Source organism: Nelumbo lutea, chromosome 5 (assembly GCF_056320005.1).
Source record: "Nelumbo lutea isolate HS-2025 chromosome 5, American lotus-T2T, whole genome shotgun sequence".
Taxonomy (NCBI): Eukaryota; Viridiplantae; Streptophyta; class Magnoliopsida; order Proteales; family Nelumbonaceae; genus Nelumbo; species Nelumbo lutea.
Genome location: NC_142688.1, coordinates 19,508,453 through 19,531,534, shown reverse-complemented (window position 1 = coordinate 19,531,534; position 23,082 = coordinate 19,508,453). Strand labels below are relative to the sequence as shown.

The 23,082-nt window shown below is 41.7% G+C and overlaps 1 protein-coding gene across 1 annotated transcript in view; it reads left to right on the top strand.

The window, feature by feature from the left end:
• Positions 1-395: 395 nt before the first annotated feature.
• LOC148850783 (RNA-binding (RRM/RBD/RNP motifs) family protein) overlaps positions 396-23,082 on the top strand; it is a 42,837-nt gene continuing 20,150 nt past the window's right edge. Inside the window, exons 1-6 of the mRNA XM_088944879.1 lie at positions 396-722; positions 841-901; positions 1,884-1,920; positions 3,379-3,509; positions 10,665-10,757; positions 10,848-10,926. Of these exons, the coding sequence (XP_088801005.1) occupies positions 603-722; positions 841-901; positions 1,884-1,920; positions 3,379-3,509; positions 10,665-10,757; positions 10,848-10,926 (521 nt within the window). The 5' untranslated portion in view covers positions 396-602. The remainder of the gene's footprint in view (positions 723-840; positions 902-1,883; positions 1,921-3,378; positions 3,510-10,664; positions 10,758-10,847; positions 10,927-23,082) is intronic.

Genomic DNA, 23,082 nt, shown 5'->3' with positions numbered 1-23,082 from the left:
TAGATGAACAAATAATTGGATTATCCAACCTAAAGGGAAAAAAATAGTTGGTAGTCGGGGTCGGACCATACCGGATCGAGCTTTTGATAAATATTCTGGGGGACAATTGGTTCTTCATCTGGACATGTGGCAATTTTGTAGCGAGTTAATGTCGTAGCGCAGGGCTAAAGCAGAAAATCAAGGCCTTTGATTTATTGTTGTGAGTCTTGTGGCTAAGGCATTTAAGGGTTTGTTTGTTTCGTTTTTTCATAAGTACGGTATTGTTTGTTTTTACCCCTTTTTTCATTGATGTGTCGCAAGATATAAGTTGATTTTATTGAATCAATATGCTCATTCCAAACAGATCCTTTAAAAAATAGTCGCGAAGTACGGATAGGGCCTTGTTGAAGAAATTTGATCATTCCAAACAAACCCTCAAAAAGCATAAGAAAAAATGCAGGGTTTTTAAAGAGAGGCGAGGGTTTCGGCGTTGCTGGCGCGACACTGCAACCGTAGAGAGAATAAGAAGACGAGAACACCTGAACTTTGATCCTTCTCCCGCTAATTAATACTTGTATTATCGGTCTTGGTTTGATTTTCTCCGTTACAGTCACTCAGGTGATATGGGGAAGAAGAAAAGGATGCAGGAGAGTGGTGAAGGGCTCAAGCCGAAAGAGGATAGCGGTCATTCCCCATCAACGATATTCGTCAGCAACCTGCCCTATTCGTTCACTAACTCGCAGGTAAGCGTATCGTGTTTTAAATTAGTCTCTGTTTCGGGTTTCTGAGAGCTCAATCATTCTTTTGTTCTGCTTTGGAATGGTTGCGAAATCTTCTTTTCTGTTTTTATTCATACTTCAGTTGGAAGAAACATTTAGCGAGGTTGGTCCAATAAGACGCTGCTTCATGGTGACAAAAAAGGGTAAGTAAATGTGTTTCTATCGCTGATAAACTTTTAATTCTTCTTGTCTATTTCCAGTGATTGAACATTGTAGTTTACTTGGTATGAGATGTATGGTATTATTTTCTTTTGTATCCAGGGAAAACTCTGCCGGCCCGGGTACTGAAATACATGAATTCTCCTTTGATGATTTATTGGTTGCTATTTATATTGCATTAGTTGTTTCACGGGACTATATGGGAATTAGCTACTTATGCTTATCTTAAGTGGAACTAGTGTGGTAGAATCTAGGGAGTACTTTTGCATTCAATTGATTTTGTTAAGATCATACCGCTATGACTGTAACTTTTGGTGTGTAAATTAAATGCACACCATTACTGTAACTGTTTGGTGTAATGGTAAAATCTCAGGCTGTCATATTTCTGTTTTAATAAATTATATTCATTCATCAAAAAAAAAAAAATCTCAGGCTGAGAAATGTGAGAGTTGGGATTCATTCCGAGAGTGGCCATTATTTTCCCATTTAAAAAAAGAAAAGAGTATTATTTATCAAAAAAAAAAACGAAAAAGAAAAGAGAGCTAAAGGTTAGGTCCGTATCCAGTCCATCCCTCCCAAGATGGCAGATAGTTGGGACCAATATTGGGTAATGGCCTTTTACATTGTGTTCATAAGTTGGAGGCTTCACAGTTGGTACTACTTTTGCATCAAAACATGCTTAGTTCAACAATTCATAGAGAAAAAAAGAAATACCTACATTTAACATACTATAGTGACCAGTTCTAGAGTTTGCTATTACCTCTTATAATGTCGGAGTTTTGGGTTGACTCTTGTGTACTATAACTTGAGCATCTTAACAGGTAATCTATTGACATGTAGTTATTAGATGGACTAACTTGTTGCTTGTTGTTGTAGTGCGTTTGCTATTTACTCCTATCTTTTTTTTTTTTTTTTTGTGGCATTCATATATTGTTTTTCTAACCTTTTCTCATGGCTTGTTCACAGGATCGAATGCACACCGTGGATTTGGATTTGTCCAATTGTAAGTATAGGGAGTGAGATTGACTGGTATTTTTCTTTATAAAGTTTATTAACTTTATCAGGAAACAAAGAATAAGTAGCAACAACCATCAAATTCTTCCGAGAATAAGAATCCATGACTGAATATACTCACTCTGAATAGAAATCTATTGATTAACAAGTTGGCTGGTATCATATCCATCTGAATGACATATCCATATAAAATAGATCTATCCTTTTTGATAGAATGTCTAAAAGACTAAAGGGTAGAGAATACAAAAGAGAAGACAATATAAATTCAAAGGAACAAAACCCCCATTTTTATCATTAACATGATCTACTTGCTTTATTAAGAAACAATAAAATCTGAACTTAGAATTACCATTTTCTAGTTCACCCAATGAGAAAATGTGAATCAAAACCCTCTCTAGAAAAGGAAGGCCAAACAACAAATACCATTGGGAGAGATTCTTCTCAGTTTAAGGGGCCATTTGGCAAGTCTTTTTGGGAAGATTTTCTGGTAGCTCTGACAGTCAAAAGACGCATTGTGCTTTTGTGATTTGAGCAGCCTGAAGCCTGTTTGGTCAAGGTGTGTCTTTCCACGCGAAGACAAATAGAAAAAAACGCAAAAGATCTATTTGGAGCTTCCCAAAAATCGCCTGTTTTGGGCTTCTCGCGTCTTTTTAGTGCATCGGCTTTTGGCGGCTAGATCTACCGCGAACCAACGGGAATAGACCGAATTGCGGTCTGCCAAGCTTGTAAATAGCTGACATACCGTGCAGAAAGACGCGCCAAACGGGGCCTAAGTCTTTTCAAGTGCCACTTCTAGGTATACTGTCTGGTTTTTGCTGAAGGGCTTGCTGATAACCAGATCCCTCTAAATGAGATGTTTACTATTTTATTCTGTCCAATTGCAGTTTCTTTGCTATTGGAAAGGCCAAGGTTCCTTACATCCAGGCCTGAAATACCTGTAAATCACATGTGCTCTTCAGGGTTTTGCTTCTGTCCCCCCATAACAGGTCTAAGAACTAGCAGTAGCAGTTGATCTTTGTTTTATGATTCTCTAAAAAAATCTGTATATATGGCCCAGTCAAAGATGCTATTGTTGTGGTGGTTATCTTTAGATTTTGCTATCTGAGGCTAGTCAAACTGTTAAAGATAAGAGATGATGCTAGCTTTTTCCGGACTTCTATTATTAAGTTGTTTAAGCGGTCAATTCTGAAAGCTGCAGGAGTGATTGGATTGCTCCTGTTTGATTCCTCTGTAAATCCTTTTTTATGCTTCTTATTGGGTCTGTAATGCTTACCAATTATTTTTTGGAAATGCTGTTTGTGTGATTCTTATCAATACTAGTATCACCCATAAAGAAACAGGATGTCTATTCCATATCTTCTGCTGATGCTTTCTGTGGTTTATACTCTTCATGTGGACTGCATCAAAATCTGTTACTGACACTATTACTGATTTCTTCTTCTTGCAGTGCTGTCAAGGAAGATGCTAACCGTGCTATCGAGCTCAAAAATGGTGCATCTATTGGTGGTAGGAAAGTTGTGGTTAAATATGCCATGCATCGTCTTCCCCTAGAGCAGCGCCATTCAAGGGCAAATCAAGGTTAATATTTTTCACTTTAGCTAGTTCAGACTTTTTTAGTACAGATTCCTTACTAATTCTATTTGTTTTAGAGGCAGTTTTTTGATGAATTACTGTTTAAAACTTTATTAATCAAATAAAATTACAGATTCCTTTCTAATTTTATTTGTTTTAGAATTGTTTTTTTGAGCAATAACTGTTTAAGGTTTTATTAACTAAATAAAAAGAGTGAAGTACAAATTGGTATGTTCCATTGAACCATTTTCCAGTTAGGCTAGTCCCTGCTGCCTAATCCCTTTTAATTCTACTCTCCTTACACTTTTCATATTGTTTAATTGGGGAATCACCCTGATACAAAGAAGAAATGAACTGAAAAGAAGGCATGGTCCTAGGCCTTGGGTCTCACAACCCATACTTGCAGCCCACATCCTGGACATCCCATGAACTCGGGGCCCATTTTTGCAGTTTTGGCCAGCTCAAGTAGGATATGATAGTGATCTTAGTTAAATCAATTAAAGATTTGATTTGCCATCAATTTGTTCAAGGATTTGATAGAAATTGAGAAAACCTTTTAGATTTATTTAAATTTGAAGTTCTTTTCTTTGTTAGCAAGTATTTCCTTGTTTAGTTACACTTGTTAGAAAGATTATCTTGTAGATCTCAAAGAGGTTTGACATACATCTACATATCATTGTAAAAACTCTTTTAATGAGTAATGAAAGAATGAAGTTAAATCTTTCCTACAATTTTATGGTTTGGGAGGCTGGCTCCTAGGAAAACCCATTAGGACTTTTAATATAGTACAAGTTTATCAGTCTTTTCTTTGCAGCACCTTAACACGGCAGAAAGGAGACAAGAAGAACATCATGGATGGCCTTCTGGTAGTAAAATCAGATTTTGGGAGGATGTGTTGATTGGGGATACTCCTTTGGGTGAGAAATTTCCTTCTCTTTGTGATCTGTCCAGGTTCAAGGGTAAGCCTATTTCAGATTTCCTAAGTCAACCATCTCACCTTCCAGGGTTGAATTGGAACTTTGGATTTAACAGGAACCTTAGAGAGTCTGAACTTCTTGCAGTGTCCGAGCTGTTAGGATTGCTTAATTCAATATTTTTGGGGGAAGGTGGGTCAGATTCTAGGATTTTGGGTCCTAATTCAGATGGGTCGTTTTCTTGTAAATCCTTTCTACATTCATTGGTTGCCACACAATCTTCTCTTCCTTTCCCAGTCAAAGAAATTTGGTGCCCTCCTACTCCCTCTAAAATTAGTGCTTTTTGTTGGGAAGTTTTTCATGGTTGTATTAATACCTTTGATGTACTTTAAAGGAAATGACCAAATTGGTGCTTGTCCCCTAACTGGTGTGTCCTGTGTAAATTGAGCGGTAAGACTGCTTTCCACCTTCTAATATCTTGCCCTTTTGTTAGTTTTATTTGGAATTGGTTTACTTCCCTTTTTGGGTGCAGGTGATCATCTCTTGACAGGGTGGAAGGCTTATTCAACCCTAATGGTATCAGTGGCAAGACAAGGAGGGGTAGGATTCTTTGGAAGTGTACTAGAGCAGCAATACTTTGGACCGTTTGGGAGGAAAGAAATGATAGAATATTTGAAAGTAAAGAAAAATGCAATGAAGCTTTAGTTGAAACAATAGCATTGAGGGTGGCGCATTGGGTAAAAAGCTTGAAGCTGTTTTGAACTTTTAAGGAAGAAGACTTTTTCAGGGTTTGGGGACTTATCGTTGCAGCATCATCTATGAGACAACAGTTTTTTGAGGCTTGGTCCCCTCCAACAGATGGTTGGAAGAAGCTGAACTTTGATGGGAGTTGTGTGGGTAACCCAGGCCCTTCAGGCATTGGGGGGCCATTAGAGATGAAAATGGATTCATTATTGCTCTGTATTTCGGTCCTGACGAGGAGGGTGATATGGCAAGGGCAGAGTTTCTAGCTACAGCATATGGGGTTGAGAAGGCTAAAGAGTTGAGTATTAGTAGACTGATCATCGAGGGAGACTCAAAAGTAGTGATAAAATGGTTGCAGAAAGGGGAAGGGATGACATGGCAGTTGAAGAATGATTTTCGAAGATTTAAATGGATGTCAAGGAACATGTCAATCCAGGTGGGATGGGTTAGGAGATCTGCCAACAGTTTGGCAGATAGATTAGAAAAGCAAGTGGTCCAAAGAACACATATGTTTTGGGCACATTTGTAAATCTGTCTTGGGTGAGCTTACTAAGCTGATTTCTTTTGCAACATCTTGTTGTATCCTAAAGTATTTTAATTAATGAAATTCTTTCAAAGTTATTGATAAAAAAAAAGAAAGGAGACAAGAATCCAAGAATTCCATTACACCAAACAAAAAAAACATTAATTGCTCTAATCAAGACCTTCTGAGAAAACTCTCTCCAAACTACTGATGACCACACTTTCAAAAGACAGACTTGGAAGAACCCCATTAATCAGATACGCTACTATTATTCTTCCTCAACAAACTTATCCTCCCTCCCTTCAACTTCCTCATCCCAAACCTCTCCACCTTTCCCACCTACAGTCTTCTTCATTCCCTTCTTGCACCTTCTCTCGAGTTTAGCAAATGCTCTACGAGCAAACACCTCTCCACCCAGGAACCATAGGCCTAAAGATCTACCTAGCTCAATATCCCTTGTTAGACAGTTTTGTATGCCCTTAGCTTTAATCAAGATGATGTACTTTATGAGTTTATTGTAAATGAATAAAAGTGCATGTTTGATTCATGTTCCCTTGGTATGTTTCTGTGTAATACCCTTAAACTGGACACTTAATGAGTCTCGTGTTAGTTTAGAATGTTCACAGCTAGTGGGTCGGTCTGGGGAGACCTATCCTGACAAGGTTGACACTATGGTGCCACCAAGTCGGTTGGGGTGGCCTGTCTCAGTTGCCAGGGTGAGACCCTAAGCTCATACAGTGTAGGATTAATTGAATCTTTGAACTGGACCAGATTTCCAGTATTGCTCTGGACCTTGGAGATCGATGGTCAAAATTGGAAAGTTACACCTGACCCCTAGACTCGATTATGATATTGCACTAGGTGTCGGATTGAGCTGTCTTTGATATAACATTCAGTGAGATCCTTAGCGGGGGTCAAAACCTGAGTATGTTGGGATAGTCTGATAATTCATTTGAGTGGGTGATCATAGTGACAGGATTAGCCCCTTTGTCGGACAAAGGTAATGATCGGGGATGCACTCTCACTGATCGAAACCAAGACTGCTGGCAGCCGATTTCAATCGTTGAGATTTGTTTTTGCAAAATATATTTTATGAGATATAAAAGTATATATATTATGGTTTCTAAAAGGTTTGCAAAATGTTTTAATTCCCGGGATCCATATGAGCAGGGAGTGCAACACTGTTCCTTGCAGTCGAGGGAGAGGTCCTCTCTTGTCGGGCAGTGTATGATCATTATTGGCTGAGAGGTTAAGTGTAAGACCATTGAGGATAATACCTGATGGGCTAATCTTGCATCTGCCCACAGTCCTTGGGTGTTACAAGGTGGCTTGGCCCAGGGACCACTTAGGGTAAGTGTTGGGCCCATAGAGACCATGAGATGGTTTTCAGGGGGTGCACTGTCTATAACAGTGTATTCGGCCAGGCCTTGTAACAAAGGCTGGGCCAAACCCATGTGGCTGATGTGTAGATCAATGTTAGGGTCCCACGCCATACAAGGAAGCCCAACTGGGCAACAGTTTGGAAGTCTAAGTGAATATATAACCTTAAATGGGCCTTAAGCCCATTTCGAACTGGGCTAATTTGATTAGTCATTTAAAGGGGCGAATTCTGAGATGGATCAGATGATATGATTGGGGCCAGACCCTATCCACTTAGAGAGTTCAAGATCTAAATGAGATTTAGATCTGGAAGCCTCCTAATTAGATTAGGAGATGTCTGATCTGATCTGCAGATAAGATAAGAGTTATCCCTTATCACTTAAAGGGACTTCTAATTCAAATATGATTTGGATCTCCAACTCCTAATGGGATTAGGAGCTGATTTCTTTGAGATTTTAAAAGGAGGAGGGGGCGGCAGCCTTTAGACATGCAAGTAATACACGTTCTTCTCTTCAGAGCTGAAATCACAAGAAGAGAGAATCTCCACCCTGCAAATACTCTGTTGCCACCTCCTTCCTGTAGCCGCCGCCTCCAACAGTTCGATCTCCAGTTCTTGGGAGAAATCAAGATTTTATCTTGATACCAATCTTTTGGAGAAAAGATTGGTTGGAGCTGTATTCACAAGCCATCCAGTTGATTCTTGCGAAGGGTCAAGTTCTTTTGGAAGAACACTACTGATTCTGCTCTACCCTACACTGCGCCATCTTCAATGGGAGCAGACTTTGGATCATTCTTTGGGTGTGAACACCTCCATTGGGAGATACTGCTTCTCTGTATCAGGTATAGTCCCTCCCTACTCCTTTTGGTTCAGATCTGGTTCAGTTTATGGTTCAAGAATGATCGTTGAAAATATGATTTTCTAAATAGGGAATGCGATTCCCAGTTGGAGGGAGAGAATTTTTTTTTGAAATTTGCCCCTTATTCCGCAATCTTTGGGCGTCCATGTGATGGATATCCTATCCCTTCATCCCTCTCACCCATTTCTCAATTTCCACACTACCAGTCTTCTGTTCTTTCTCCTCCGATGGGTTCTCACCACTCCTCTTTTCAACATCTCCTCCAACCTCCCTTTCATCTTCCTCAATTCTAAACTCTAGCCTCAAGCTTCTCAATGGGATTAACCACCAATTGATTGTCCATTCTTAGAGTTGACTCAATCTTAATTGCTCCAACTGAAACAGTATGACAAGAAGATTTGATTTTAACTCCTTTTCTCTTGTACCACCTTTTGTATTTGTTAGTAGGACGTGCCCCAATTAGGCCTCCTTTTAAATGGGAAAAGACTTTCGTAACATGCATAATATGGGGGTTGCTTGTATAATGAGATTATTTTTTGCACCTCCATCACCTCAGCTTAGTAACTTCTATATTGTCGCTTATATCCCTCCTCCGGCCTAAATCAACTCCTAACTTTCCAATTATCACCTCAGAACAAAACTTCTCAATGTTTTCAACTGCAGAAGCCATCTCTGATGCCACACCTTCTCTATCAATCTCCATAGAGTATGACTAACTTCCAACTCTCTTTCGTCACCCCTATTTGCAACACTTCTTCCTGCTAAAGCCTTGTTACCATTCACTTCACCCCTTGCATCCACCACTCTCCCTTGTATCCTGAGTATGCGTCCTCCTTCTCTCCTACTCCTCATAATCCTCCACCAACTGGAACACCATCTTTGTAACTACTCTTTTGGCACGAAGCATATTGTATTTCAACCAAAATAGAACCAAACCATAAAACATTACTTACTTGTTTATAATGATCAGTCCTAACCGCCTCCTAAACATCAACAATACTCACATGATTCAAACTTCAACCTCATAGCTTTCACTTCTGCAAACAAGCATGTTGTCCTTCAAAACACTCAAGCTCTTTGACACTAGCTTCTTCATCCTAGATCTGTCATAAGTGGCAATCACCAAAACCCACTTCTCGCTCTCCCTTTAGTATTTCAATTCCTCTTTCCATGAGAATTCCTCAACCTTTTAGGACACTTTTACATTTGAAAGCTTTTACTTTTGAAACCCTTTAACAGCTGGACCGATCACCTTTCTTAAGTTGGTTGAGCTTCACCATTGGGGAGTGAAACCCCTTCGGCCTTTCAATTCTTCTCGAGCCTGCCGGTTACTGTTCAGTTCTCTCCATTCCCCAACATTTCCTTTCAAATCCACCTAAGTCCAATCTCTCTTCGCCTCCCTCTTCCATGTGTCCTTCCACTGAAGACCGCAATCCGGTCCTTGCCCCTTGCCTCATCCAACTCCCCTTTATTTCTCTCATCCACAATATCGATTTTACCCTTTGACCCTAACACATTATCATCTTCCACCTCAAGCCACCTCTTCCTCTCCCTTCCTGCCTTTGGTCCATCTTCCTGGAAAGCCTTACTGGTTTCTCCCCCCACAACCTCCAAAACACCCTTCTCACTATTGCCTACCAGATCTGCCCTTAGAAAAGTCGAGTCCTCTCATTCAACAAAAATTCTTAAGTTATAAACCTCCCTAGAAAATTGAAGTTTCAGTTGATTCGGAACATGGAACACCTAATACGTCAACCACCTCCACTAACATTCTTGCCAGATCTAACTTCTCCCACTTTTTGTTCATACATCAACCATAAGGAATCTGCTACATTCTTCCCCAGTTGCTTTGAATGTAGTTAGACTCCAAGCATGCAGTGGAATGCCTACCACCCCAATCCACAGAACATGCCACCTTCCATCTTTGGCACCCAATCAGCCTCTCTCCTATTGAAGAACATAAACAAGAACAAACCTCCATTAGGTTTTTACCTCCATTACCTTCTCATTTCCCCATTCAAATGTTGCCCAAGCCTCGACTTTCTTGGCATCGGAGTTGACTCCCATGAATCTACCAATCAAGCTGGCCTGCAACACCTTCATCCTCTCGTCCAAACTCTCAACTTCCCTAACATCAACTTGAACAGTCTCCGTCATTCTCTCCCTAACATCTTCTGTTGTTTTCCACATTCCCTTTTATTTTTTTACTAGGGTTATTGCTGAATTCCTCTAGTCTTTGCCTAATGGTACAATCACAGCCACTTATAAAACAATTCTATTTATGCTTGTATTGATTAATTAATGTATTTTAAGTTATGTCCAAGCTATTTTGTTGGTCAAACCAAAGCTAAGTCTCAAACTAACAAACTGATGGGTTTGTACTTTGTAGTTTGTTTCCAGCTTGCTTAGGCCCATTTCATCCACCCAGTTGGCTGCTATTTGCGTGCCCTGCATTACACCCTCAAAACAGTTTATTTCAATTATTTCCTTGTCTGACCAAAGTATTTGCAAAACGACTAACTGATCTTTCAATCCAGCAAAATGATGTTTTCAATTTCCATGAGCCCATGCTGTTGTATTTTAACCACCCTGCTACCACCTGTGAATCACCTTTTGCCACCACATTCTTGAAGTTTGAGGGATTTGCCCAATCTCAGTCCATGTAACAGAGATAGTGGTTTGTCTGTTATTTTTCGAAAAAAAGAGGAAAAATGGGCTAAGTTGTTTTTCCCTGTCTTGGTAGTTCATATGAATGATGTCAAGAAAAAGGATGGCGATGAGAATTTCTCCTCCAGGATGGTCAAAAAGGAACAAGCTTCAAAGCTGCACAGAAAAGGTATTATCTTTAGTTCAGTCATATTTGGTTTTCTATTTATTGGTTGATGAATATTTTATCTTTATGGTTTATTTGGTTCCAATACTTAAGGGGACTCTGAAGGAACCACAGAAGAAATGGTAGTTCTCAGTGACCATGCCAATAAAACTGATGGTTCAGAAAAGCAGAGGTATGTGATTTATCTTTTGGACCTTCTAATGCTGCTTTAAGTGGTGTACTGATTTTCCTGTTTATTTGGTAATTTTTTTGATCAGCAACACAGAATTTATTTATTGATTAGATTAAAAAAGCATATACATCAAGAAGCTGTGGGCAGAAGGATAAGCCCAAGAGAAGAAAACCACTAATTACAAACCAGCCCCGAATATAGATTGTCGTTGAATCCCTTGTTTAGCTTGCCCATCAGCCATTACTGTTAGCTGATCTCCTAGCTCATCTAACTTGGATCAACATGTCTTTAGATATCTGCTTGAAGCGCCTGAGTTCATTTCTTAGCTTCCATATTATTCCTTCCCCCCTTTTCAGCCAGTTTACAACAATCTTTTGAGTCCCCTTCAATAATCAGCCTGTTAATCCCCATTTCTTTGGCTTTTTCAACACCATACACTGCTGCCATCAGTTCTGATCTCACCACACCACCATGCTGAATAGGACCCAAGCATATGGCTAAAATGTTCCCATTCTCTTCCTTTATCACCCCACCAATACCCAATGGTCCAGGATTTCAGCTACCATCAAAGTTTAATTTCCTCTATCCAGTTACTGGAGGGGACCCAACATCATTTGTTCTAGATTTTCTAGAAGCAGTGTTAGCAATTGTTCCCGAAGATCTGAAGAGTCTTTTGTCTTAAAGTCAGCAAACAACTTTAATGTTTTCACCCAATGTGCCACTCTTAGAGATATCACTTCGATCAAAGTTTCTTTGCTTCTTTCCTTGTCATAAAAAAATCCTTAAATTTCTTTCTTCCCAAATTGTGCAAACCACTGCTGCTCTAGTGCACCTTCCCATAATTCTACCCCTTCTTTTAGAGCACCTGAAAGTATGAGAACTAAAGAATCTGTCCAGATTAACAGGAGGAGTCCAACTGCAACCGAATAGAGTGGAAAACCACTCCCAAATGTAGTTAGCGAAAGGATAGGAAATTAAAAGATGAAAGGCAGTCTCATTGTGTAGCTTACATAAGGAACGGGGACAAGCACCAATTTGGTCTTTTTTCTGAAGCAAATCACAAGTGTTAATGGAGCCATGGAACACTTCCCAACAGAAGGCACTGACTTTAGGAGGGATGGGCTGACACCAGATCTCTTTGACAGGGAAAAAAGGAGAGGAGGAGGGAATTCAGAAGTGGTTTGCAAGAGAATGACCTTGACTGGTTGAGAGCCCAAACTCTAGAGTCTGAACCAACTGTTCCGCAAAACCATTGAACTTAGCAAGTTGATCAAAGCGGAGACATTAGAGACTTCAGATTCTCTCAAATTTCTAGTAATGCCCAAATTCCAATTCAGGTTAGAAAATGAAGAGAATGAACTGATGAAGTCACTGATAGGTTTTCCCTTGAGGCTGGAAAGAGCAAAGAGGAAGGGAAAACCACAGGCAGGGGGATTCCCCAACCCAAATGTTCTCCCAGAATCTGATTTTCTGACCTGAAGCCAAATCATACCTTATGTGGGGAAGAAACAAGGGAAGAATATCATGAATGGCCTTCCACAGAGCAGCCAACGTAGCTCTACGCAAATAGCTTGCATCCCAACCATTGCTTGACAGCCCATAGATACTTGAGATAATTATAGTCCATAGTTTCTCAGTTTCTTTAGGCCTCCACAACCATTTACTCAATAAAGCCACATTCTTCATCTTTACATTTCCAATCCCCGAACCCCCTTCACCTTTCAATTGCCTAGCCTTTTCCCACCTAACCAAATGGTCTTTCTTCCTTTCCCCAAGCTCCCACAAAAAGTCCCTCATGATTTTCCCAATTGTTTTTTTACCATAGCTTGGGGCATCCTAAAGACCGACATGTAATAGACTGGAAGATTAGCAAAGGTAGATTTAATCAGAGTAATTCTTCCACCCATTGAGATATAATTCCTTTTCCAACTTGCCAACCTTTTTTTCTAACCTTTCCACTACTGGATTCCAAAATCTCATCTATCTAGGATTTCCACCAAGAGGCAAACCCAAATAACACAAGGGCCACTCTCCTTTTTCACATCCCAACAAATCAGCCATTGCACTCAAAACAACCTCTTCCAAATTGATGCCAACCACTAGACCCTTAGACCAATTGATTCTCAAATTGGAGATCCTTTAAAAAAGACTCACAACCATCTTCATGTTTTCCACACCTTCTCGGTCCTCTCCATAACTGAAAACAAGAATATCATTTGCAAATTGCAAGTGTGTGACTAAAACTCTATCTCTCCCAATTGTCCAATCTTTAACCAATTGCAAGGAGTTAGCCTTTGAAATTAACTTACTTAAGACCTCAGCCACCAAAGAGAAAGGGAGAGAGGGGATCTCCTTGTCTTAAACCTTGGATCTGAAAGTCAATTGCTGTTCCATTAACTAGAATAGAAAAATGATTAGTTTGTAGACAGCCTTTGATCCATTTACACCACAAATCCCCAAATTCACACCTCATAATGTTTATCAAAAAGTCCCAATCTACAAGGTCATAAACTTTCTCCAGATCCAATTTAATTGCCACAACCTTCCTTTTTAGCCTTTTTTTGAGCTTCTACACATTCACTTGCAATTTGGATTTGATTAATAATTTGTCTATCTTGGACAAAGGCCCCTTGGTAATGGGAAATGAGAGGGGGAAACACCTTTTTAAGCCTCAGAGAAAGCACCTTGGCAATTACCTTGTAGATGCTAGTCACTAAGCTTATAGGTCTAAAATGTCCTGCTAGGTGGCATTTTGTTTCTTTGGGTTCAAGGCTAAGAAGGTTGAATTCATCTCTGGGCTGATTACTCCCCTTGGTAATGGGAAATGAGAGGGGGAAACACCTTTTTAAGCCTTAGAGAAAGCACCTTGGCAATTACCTTGTAGATGCTAGTCACTAAGCTTATAGGTCTAAAATGTCCTGGCTAGGTGGCATTTTGTTTCTTTGGGTTCAAGGCTAAGAAGGTTGAATTCATCTCTGGGCTGATTACTCCCCTTCTGTGGAATTCCCTAAACACTTTCATCAATTCATTCTTAATTATCTCCCAACAATGATAAAAAGCCACTATGAATCCATCAGGTCCAAGAGTCTTGGATCTATCCATTAGAGAAAATGGCTTCCTTAATTTCATTTTCCTCGAACAGTTTCTCCAGTAATTCCACTTGATACTCTTCCAAGCACTCCCACTCTAGTCCATCCAGAGCCCACCTCTTAGTATGGCCTACAATAAATTGATCTGAAATGATCAACAAAGACCTTAGCAAGAACGCTGGAGCTACCTACCAGCGCCTTGTAAATAAAATTTTTGCTAATTTAATTGGAAATAAAATCAAAGCTTATGTTGATGAAATGGGAGCGACCTACCAATGATCATGGCACAAGTCCTGACTGACTTCGTCGCCGAGTGTACGTTCAGCACGTTGACCCCTGCAGTTGTTGAGCTCGTGACCACCTCGGAGGCATTAACCAGTGCGACACCCGTCTCGACTTGGGATGAGGAGCCTTGGATCCTCCGAGTGGATGAATCGTCCAACCAACGTGGAAGCGGAGTTGGGCTGACCCTCTATGGGCCTAGCAAGGTGAAGTTGGAGTACGCCCTTCGATTCGCGTTTCGAGTGCCGAACAATGTAGCTGAATATGAGGCGCTGGTAGCCGAGCTATCGTTGGCGAAGGAGGTCAGTGCAAAACATCTCGTGGTGTGCAGTGACTCGCAGTTAGTGCCGAGCCATGTGAATGGAGAGTACGAGGCTTGGGAGCCCGCCATGTTGGCCTACCTGGCTAAGGTTAGAGAGCTCCTGCCCAACTTCCACTCTTGGTACATTTAGCAAGTGTCGAGGTCTGAGAACATTGAGGCTGATGCGCTCTCGAAGCTGGTCGGTGCGATGGACACTACGAAGAGAACAGTCTACATTGAAGACTTGCCACACCCTAGCACAGAAAGGGTGGTAGAAGAGGTCACCCCATTTTGGTTGCAGAGCTGAGCTGGATGGATCCGCTTGTTGACTATGCGCCACGAGACTCTACTTGTAGAGCGTAATGCAGCTCGGAGGGTGGAGTGGTAGTCAACTCGTTGTGTAATCATAGGTGAGCAACTGTACTGCTGGTCATTCACGCTCCCTATCTGCGTTGCTTGTGCCTAACTGAAGCAAGCCAAGTGCTATGCGAGATATGTGAAGGTCTCTATAGAGGACACCTAGGGGGCAGGGTGCTCACCCAGAAAGCGTTTCGACAAGGCTATTATTGGCTCACAATGAAGTGTGACAAGTGCCAATGCCATGCTAACATACCACACCAGCCCGTTGCCGATCTGAGGTACCTTACCAGCTTGTGGCCATTTGCACGATGGGGGATAGATATCCTCGGTTCCTTTCCACCTACGACTGGGCAGAGGAGGTTCTCGGTCATTGCGGTTGACTACTTTACGAAGTGGGTGGAAGTCGAGCAGCTGGTATCCATCATAGCTTGGAATGTTGCAGACACAGAAGCAACAGACACACTCGTAGGCGAGCCTAACCACCGTGGCCGGCAGCAGCAGTGAAGGGCAGTAGCACTGAGCAACACCGAAGGGGGGCCCACACGACAACTCATCAGGGGCCCACTTACGTTGCCACTCTAGCCAACTCACCGCCAGCTTACCTTATCCCTTATCCCTTACCGTATCCCTTATCCTATCTACTTATCCTTTGTTCTTAGTAGGAGTTGTGTTACCAGTAGAAATAGGAAGTTAATTACCATTAGAAGTAGGAGTTTGAGTTTCGATAAGAGATGGATTATCCTAACCGAATACAACAAGGAACCCTCTTGTAATCTCCTATTTAAAGGAGCTTGGAATTGGAGTAAAGGCATTGAATTTTCGATCAAGAAAGAGCTTAGGAGAGTTAGGGTGATCTCTTGGACAAATCACCCCCTAGTTTGCCACAATAGGGTCAACACGCAAAGGGAAGGGCAAGGGAAGGCTAGGAGTTTTCCCCATGGACTGACCCGCGACGAGATCCTATGCCCGGGCCCATAACAACTTGGTATCAGAGCCTAACGTCATGGGCGATATGGAGCAACTATCATCCAAGGTCCACGAACTAGAACATAGGCTAGTAGAAACCAGCATGGAGGTTCGTGAAGTCAAGGAAGATGTCCGGGAGCTGCGACGCCTGCTGGAAGCATTCCTCTCCAACAAAGAAAGGAGTTATGAGGGAATCGCCAACACAAACAATCGCCGTCCGAACTAGGCAGAGGCATCCAGCGAACAACAGATCGCTGCCCTGACGGCCGCAGTTATTCCCAAGTATAGCCGTTTTGAGTTTCCCTCATACAGCGGCAACGGCGACCCATTGGGCTGGCTGTACCGCTGCGAGCAATTCTTTCGTAATCAGCGCACGGAGGAGAAGGATAAAGTCAGCCTGCCCGCGTTCCATCTGACAGACGAAGCGCAACTCTGGTTCTACCGAGTGGAACAGAACGAACCAGGACTTAGTTGGGATCAGTTCAAGTCATACTGCCTCCTTCGGTTTGGACCCCCATTAACGAGCAACCCCTTGGGAGAATTCATTAACCTCAAGCAGACTGGGACCATAATCGAGTACCAGCGGTAATTTCAGACCCTTCTCGCCAGAGCCTCTTCAGTACGCCCAGACCAGCAGGTGGATATGTTCACCTCGGGGCTAGCAGAACCCCTAAGGGTGGACGTGGAGATGCAACACCCTCCCAACTTGGTCACAACCATGAACCTAGCATGCGCTTTCGAACGCAAACTACAGCCCAACCACGGAACCGTCAGTATGGGGCAGCCTTCATCAGCATGGGCATACCCGGAACCACTCGAAGTGGCTCCATACTCAGCAGCCAGCCAAGAACGGAAGCCACAGACAAGCACCAATCCCAGATCAGCATCCAGTATAGGGAGCAATGTCGTTACACCCCCTATTAAGCACTTGTCTAGGGCTGAGATGGCTGAACGTAGGGCGAGGGGGCAATGTTTTAATTGCGAGGAACTCTACTCAGTAGGGCACAAGTGCAAGAGGCTTTTCTGCTTCCTGGTGAAACAAGAGGAAGATGAAGAGGAACCCCCTTCATGGGAACCCGATCCAGGAGGGCAAAGCCATTCCATCTATCTAGGATTCCTTTGACGGTGTTTTCCGACACCCATCCTGAATTCGAGCGTGAGGACAAGCTCGTGGTCCAAGAGGGGTGTAATGTTGCAGACATAGAAGCAGTAGACACACTCGTAGGCGAGCCTAACCACCGCAGCCGGCAGTAGCAACGAAGGGCATCAGCACCGAAGGGGGGCCCACATGACAGCTCATCAGGGGCCCACTTACCTTGCCACTCTAGCCAACTCACCGCCAGCTTACCTTATCCCTTATCCCTTATCCCTTACTGTATCCCTTATCCCATCTACTTATCCCCTGTTCTTAGTAGGAGTTGTGTTACCGATAGAAATAGGAAGTTAATTACCATTAGAAGTAGGAGTTTGAGTTTCGTTAAGAGATGGATTATCCTAGCCGAATACAACAAGGAAACCCTCTTGTAATCTCCTATTTAAAGGAGCTTGGAATTGGAATAAAGGCATTGAATTTTCGATCAAGAAAGAGCTTAGGAGAGTTAGGGTGATCTCTTGGACAAATCACCCCCTAGTTTGCCACAATAGGGTTAGCACGCAAAGGGAAGGGCAAGGGAAGGCTAGGAGTTTTCCTCGTGGACCGACCCGTGACGAGATCCTACGCCTGGGCCCATAACATGGAATGTGTAGAATTTCTTTTGGAAGAGTATCGTCTGCAGATTCGAACTCCACAAAGTATTGATTTCGGACAACAGCAAGAAGTTCGAAGACATAAAGTTCCAGAGTTGGTGTGCCAAGATGGGAATCCAACAAAACTTCACCTCGGTGGTCCATCACCATGCAAACGGTCAGGCTGATGTAACAAATAGGGCAATACTCCGCGGATTCAAAGCTCTTTTCTCTCGAGCTAAAGGTTTGTGGGTGGACGAGCTGCCCAGTGTCCTATGGGCCTATTGGACTACTAGCAAGACGACAACCGGGGAGACTCCTTTCAACCTATCGTACGAGACAGAGGTCATTCCAACCGAGATCGAGGTGCCGACTTTGCAGTCTAAGATGTACAATGAGGAGGCAAACGAGGATGAGCTGCGGACTAACCTCGACCTGGTAGAACTCAATGACTTGGCCTATATTCGGGCTGTAGCATACCATCAGTGAGTAGCTTGGTATTATAATGCTCGAGTAGGGGTGGATTCGAGCCGAGTTGAGACGGATAGTACCAAGTTCGAGCTCGGCTCGAGTCAAGAGTTCATAAGCTTGAGCTCGTTTCGGCTCGGCTCGGCTCATTTTATATTTTATAAATATTTTATTATAAAAATGTTTAGAAAAAATATTTTATAAAAATAAAAATTATATGTAAACTTTTTATTTTATATTTAAAAATTAAGAATTATAATAACTAATAATTATAATATTTTTATTATATATGTTATTTTCTATAATTTTATTATATATATATATATAATAAAATTATAGAAAATAACATATATAATAAAAATATTATAATTATTAGTTCATATATATATATATATATAAAATAATTATTAGGGGTGGATTCGAGCCGAGTCGAGACGGATAGTACCAAGTTCGAGCTCGGCTTGAGTCAAGAGTTCATAAGCTCGAGCTCATTTCGGCTCGGCTCGGCTCATTTTATATTTTATAAATATTTTATTATAAAAATGTTTAGAAAAAATATTTTATAAAAATAAAAATTATATGTAAACTTTTTATTTTATATTTAAAAATTAAGAATTATAATAACTAATAATTATAATATTTTTATTATATATGTTATTTTCTATAATTTTATTATATATATATATATATATAATATATATAATATATATACGAGCTGGCCTGTGAGCTGAGCCGAGCTCGAGCAGCTTGTGAAAAGCTGATATATATATATATATATATATATATATATATATATATATATATACGAGCTGGCCTGTGAGTTGAGCCGAGCTTGAGCAGCTCGTGAAAAGCTTGGCTCCTTGCCACCCCTACGCTCGAGTTAAAAGATGCCAATTTCAAGTTGGCGACCTGGTACTTAGGAAGGTTATGGTACTTGAGCCTAGTGTAGGAAAGCTAGGTCTGAATTGGGAAGGACCCTATAGAGTTCTCATGGTGATTGGTGAGGGTACGTACGAGCTCAAAACGTTGGAGGGGAGGCATGAATCTCGTGTGTGGAACGTTGACAACTTAAGGAGGTATTACTTATGAAGAGTTCAAAAATTTCAAGTTGCGTCTGCTGAGACTACACAATTTTACTAAGTGTGAAAATGAGACCACTCGTCCTGCTACCTGGTCTAGCCGATCTACGATATGAGCACTTTGGCTAAGTTGTACATAAGGGGGAGCCAAACCGCTTTTAGCTTTAAGGCTCCCTATGCCGACCTCGAGACACATAGGCAATTCGATACCTCATCATTGTTTTGATTTAGCCAAAATTACGGGTCTAGTCGCTTTGGTGCCTAGGCAACTCGTGCACCTCATGACCTCGACAATACCAAATGTTGTTTCGACACCTAGCCTATTTTCTAGTAATTGAGAATACAAGGTGGGGAGGGGCACGATATATGCGAAAAGTCGATTCCATTAAAAAGAAAGGGTGTATCTCAAAAAGAGAGAGAGAAGAAAAAGAAATGCAATCAAAGAACATGTAGGCTCTAAAAAGAAACAATTAGGAGTGGCCATGCTTCAGGTAACAGTAGAAACTCCCCAACTAGCGACTACTCTTCCTTATCTTCTTGAAGCTTGTCGTCGACATCGTCTACCCCCTCATCCGCTCATCGTCGACCTCTTCATTTACCTCATCTAGAGTTAGAGGCTTTTGGTCGACCTGCACGACTAGCTCATCCGACACCGACCTAATGGACATGTTATTGAAGTCAAAGTTGGGATGGTAGGGACTTAAGGAAGTGGCGACACAACTTGAATCCCCTCTTCATCGAAGGAAGGACACTCTTGATCTTCTCCTACTCGTAATTAGGCGGCGTACGTAAATGTTCGACGGCAGCGATCTCGACACGACGAATATCTTCAGTAAACTTAGCCCGTCACTCTTCCAGTTGACGATCCTTCGTTTGCACTTCATCGGTTAGGGCGACGATGGTTCCTTTGGCCTCCTCTAGCTTGCATTGCATGTTGGTACTGAGGTTGATGAAGCGTTGGCGGTCCTGCTCTACACTATGGTGGGCCGCTTCCGTGCTTAGGCGAGCTCCCTCTAGTTGGGCTTGCAGGGCCTTTATGCTCGCTTGCATTTCATGCCTTTCTTGTCTGGACAAGGCGACCTGATTTAACAAAATTTGGCTCATCATATTTGCTTGCAAGAAAGGAAAAATAAGCAAGGCCCGAAAGGAAAAGAAAATCAAGGCATAAAAAATAGAGATCATACCTGAAGGATGCACTGAGTCATTCTAATACCGATGTTAGAAGGATCCAGCCTGCTGTAGAACTGCAAATCCTCAGGAAGAAGAATTTCCCTCCCCATTCGTAAAGCAACTTGGGGATCGGTGAGACGATCGATGATTGAAATATCGATGTTGGGAACGAAGCGAGGTATGTCAGAGTGATAGGACCGGTAGCATGCTCTTCTTGACTGACCTGAGGGGAGGAGGCGAGTGGGTCCGTGGCGACCTGTGCGAACTTTATGGACATTGGGTCGCCGCCCCCTTTGAGGTCGACGACTTCGGGCATGCGCGTAGCAGGCCTCTCCTCGACACTGGTCGACGAACTCTCCATCGATGAGCGAATTGTAGAGTCAGTTGCCTTGCTCTTCTTCAAGATGCATATCATTCTAAGACGGCAATGTGTTTGATGAGATTTATTTGCATGGGCTAGATATAAATGGTCACTTATCAACTTGGAATCCCTTGGGATTTACAAGATTTGTGTTTTGAGCCCCACTTTGGGGCTTGAGCTAAGTTTTATAAATTGTAATATATTGGTAAAGCATTTGCATGTCTTTACCAATAAAAACTCATTTGCTTGGCTTTGTTAAGACTATCTTCATACTCTACTTGTTTGGATGCATTCTCAACTTCATTATCTAGTACAACTTTTATTGGCTATTGCACTACCTTACCATGGCAAGGAAAAACAATAAAGTCTGTAGACTGACTTTCGGCCCACTGGAATTGACTTAGTTTGTGTCCTGTTCCTCTACCATGGGCTTAAAATATATTGGAACTCCACAAAGGAAATGCAATAACAACTTCTGGAAGTGACTAAAGGAACTTGTGATATATCCGATCTCATAAGATAATTTGCTAACCTCCATGGGTAAGAGCCTGCTCTTTTATCTCACCTGATATCTTTGGCCAATCACTCACAATTAATGCATTGGTGCAGTGATTTAAAAGCCGTGCCTTGGCACACAAGCGAGGCACATTTTAGGGTAGGCGCCTTGCCTAGGTCCTAGGCGCATCCCTTTCAAAAGGCGCACACTTGGTGTACCTAGGCCTTGCGCCTCAGCCCTAACGTGGACTTGTTTTGTCTTGCCTCGAGGGGCGTGGCACAAAATTTGCTTGTAGAATCAGGAATGTAATTCGTCACATTAGCTACTTGAAGTAATGTAATTGAGAAAAAAAAGATTGTCGGTTTTATATGCTTGAAAATGTTTTATATGTCTGATTTTATTTTTAAATTCTCATTTGAATATGCTTTTTTATTTTTTAATCAATAACAGAAACTTTATTAAGAATTATGAAGCTTTTGGTACAAAAAAGGGGGAGATAAAGAGTCTTATCTCCCCATCAGAAAATTACAATGAAAGAAGATTAAAAAATAGCCCAAAAAATAGCCTCCCTATTCATCCCTTGCTTGGCCAACCCATCTGCAAAAGAATTAGTGGTCCTTTTCACCTATCTGTATTGTATCTCAATGCTTCTACATAGCCATAAGAATTTTTTCTTTTCATTATTGTAACTCCACAAGCCACTGCCCTCTTTCTTCAACCAGCTAATCACCACCTTTGAATCACCTTCCAAAATCAGCCGACTGATATTTAGTTCCCTTGCTCTTTGAACCCCTTCTAAAGCTGCAAGGATCTCAGCCCTAATAGTCTCCTTCTCCAATAGGGCTTGAGAACGGAGCAATAAGACTCCCTTCCTCATTCCTGAAAACTCCCCCAATCCCAAAGGGCCCTGGATTCCTTATGCTACTGCCATCAAAATTCACTTTTATAAATTCAGAGGGAGGAGGGGACCACAAGGGACTAAGAGTCCTCTTACACAGAGTAGAGGTTGCTATCTCTTTCCAGTTTCTTAACAGGTCAGCAATAGGAAAGTCTGAGAACAGTTCCATAATTTTTTGCTAGTGGGCAGCCCTTAAAAGTATTAGATCTAATAGTTCTTCCAGGGATCTTTCCTTTTCTGAAAATATTCGAGAGTTTCTTTCCTCCCATAGCGACCAACACACGACTGCCCTAATAATACTCCACATCATCTTCCCTTGCTTCTTAGGCCATTTGAAAAACGAAGGGGAGAACAAACCTTGGACACTCTCAGGAGGGTTCCAAGTACACCCAAAGCGAGAAAGTTCCCACTCCCAAACAGTTTTAGTAACCTTACAAGAGACCAAAAGGTGGTAACCGAATTTCCCATCATCTTTATAGAGAGAGCATCTATTAGGAAGTAAACAAGAATTGGGTCTCTTTTTCTGAAGTAGATCATTTGTATTTATTCTTTCCAGGAAAATTTCCCAACAAAAAAACCCAACCCAAGGAGGAATGGGCTTGCTCCAAAATTCCTTAATCGGAAAGGACACACCAGAAGGGGCAGATGACTGAGTTAAGGTTTCAAAAAACGAAGCACAAGAGAAGGTTCCTAAAGTAGAAGGGATCCAAATTCTGGTGTCTTTCCTATTTGAATCAAGGAAGATATTCTCAAGGATGGCTAATAAAGGTAAGAGGCTGTCCAAGTCTGTATCCCTAATTGCCCTTCGTAGGCCGAGGTTCCACCCAAAACCAGAAGTGGAGTCTGAAGGAACTAAAAAAGAAGAGATAGGTTCATTTTTCAAATCTGACAGAGCATAGAAGGAAGGAAACTGGTCCTTTAGAGGTGAAACCCCAACCCAAAGATGTTCCCAAAACTTTAT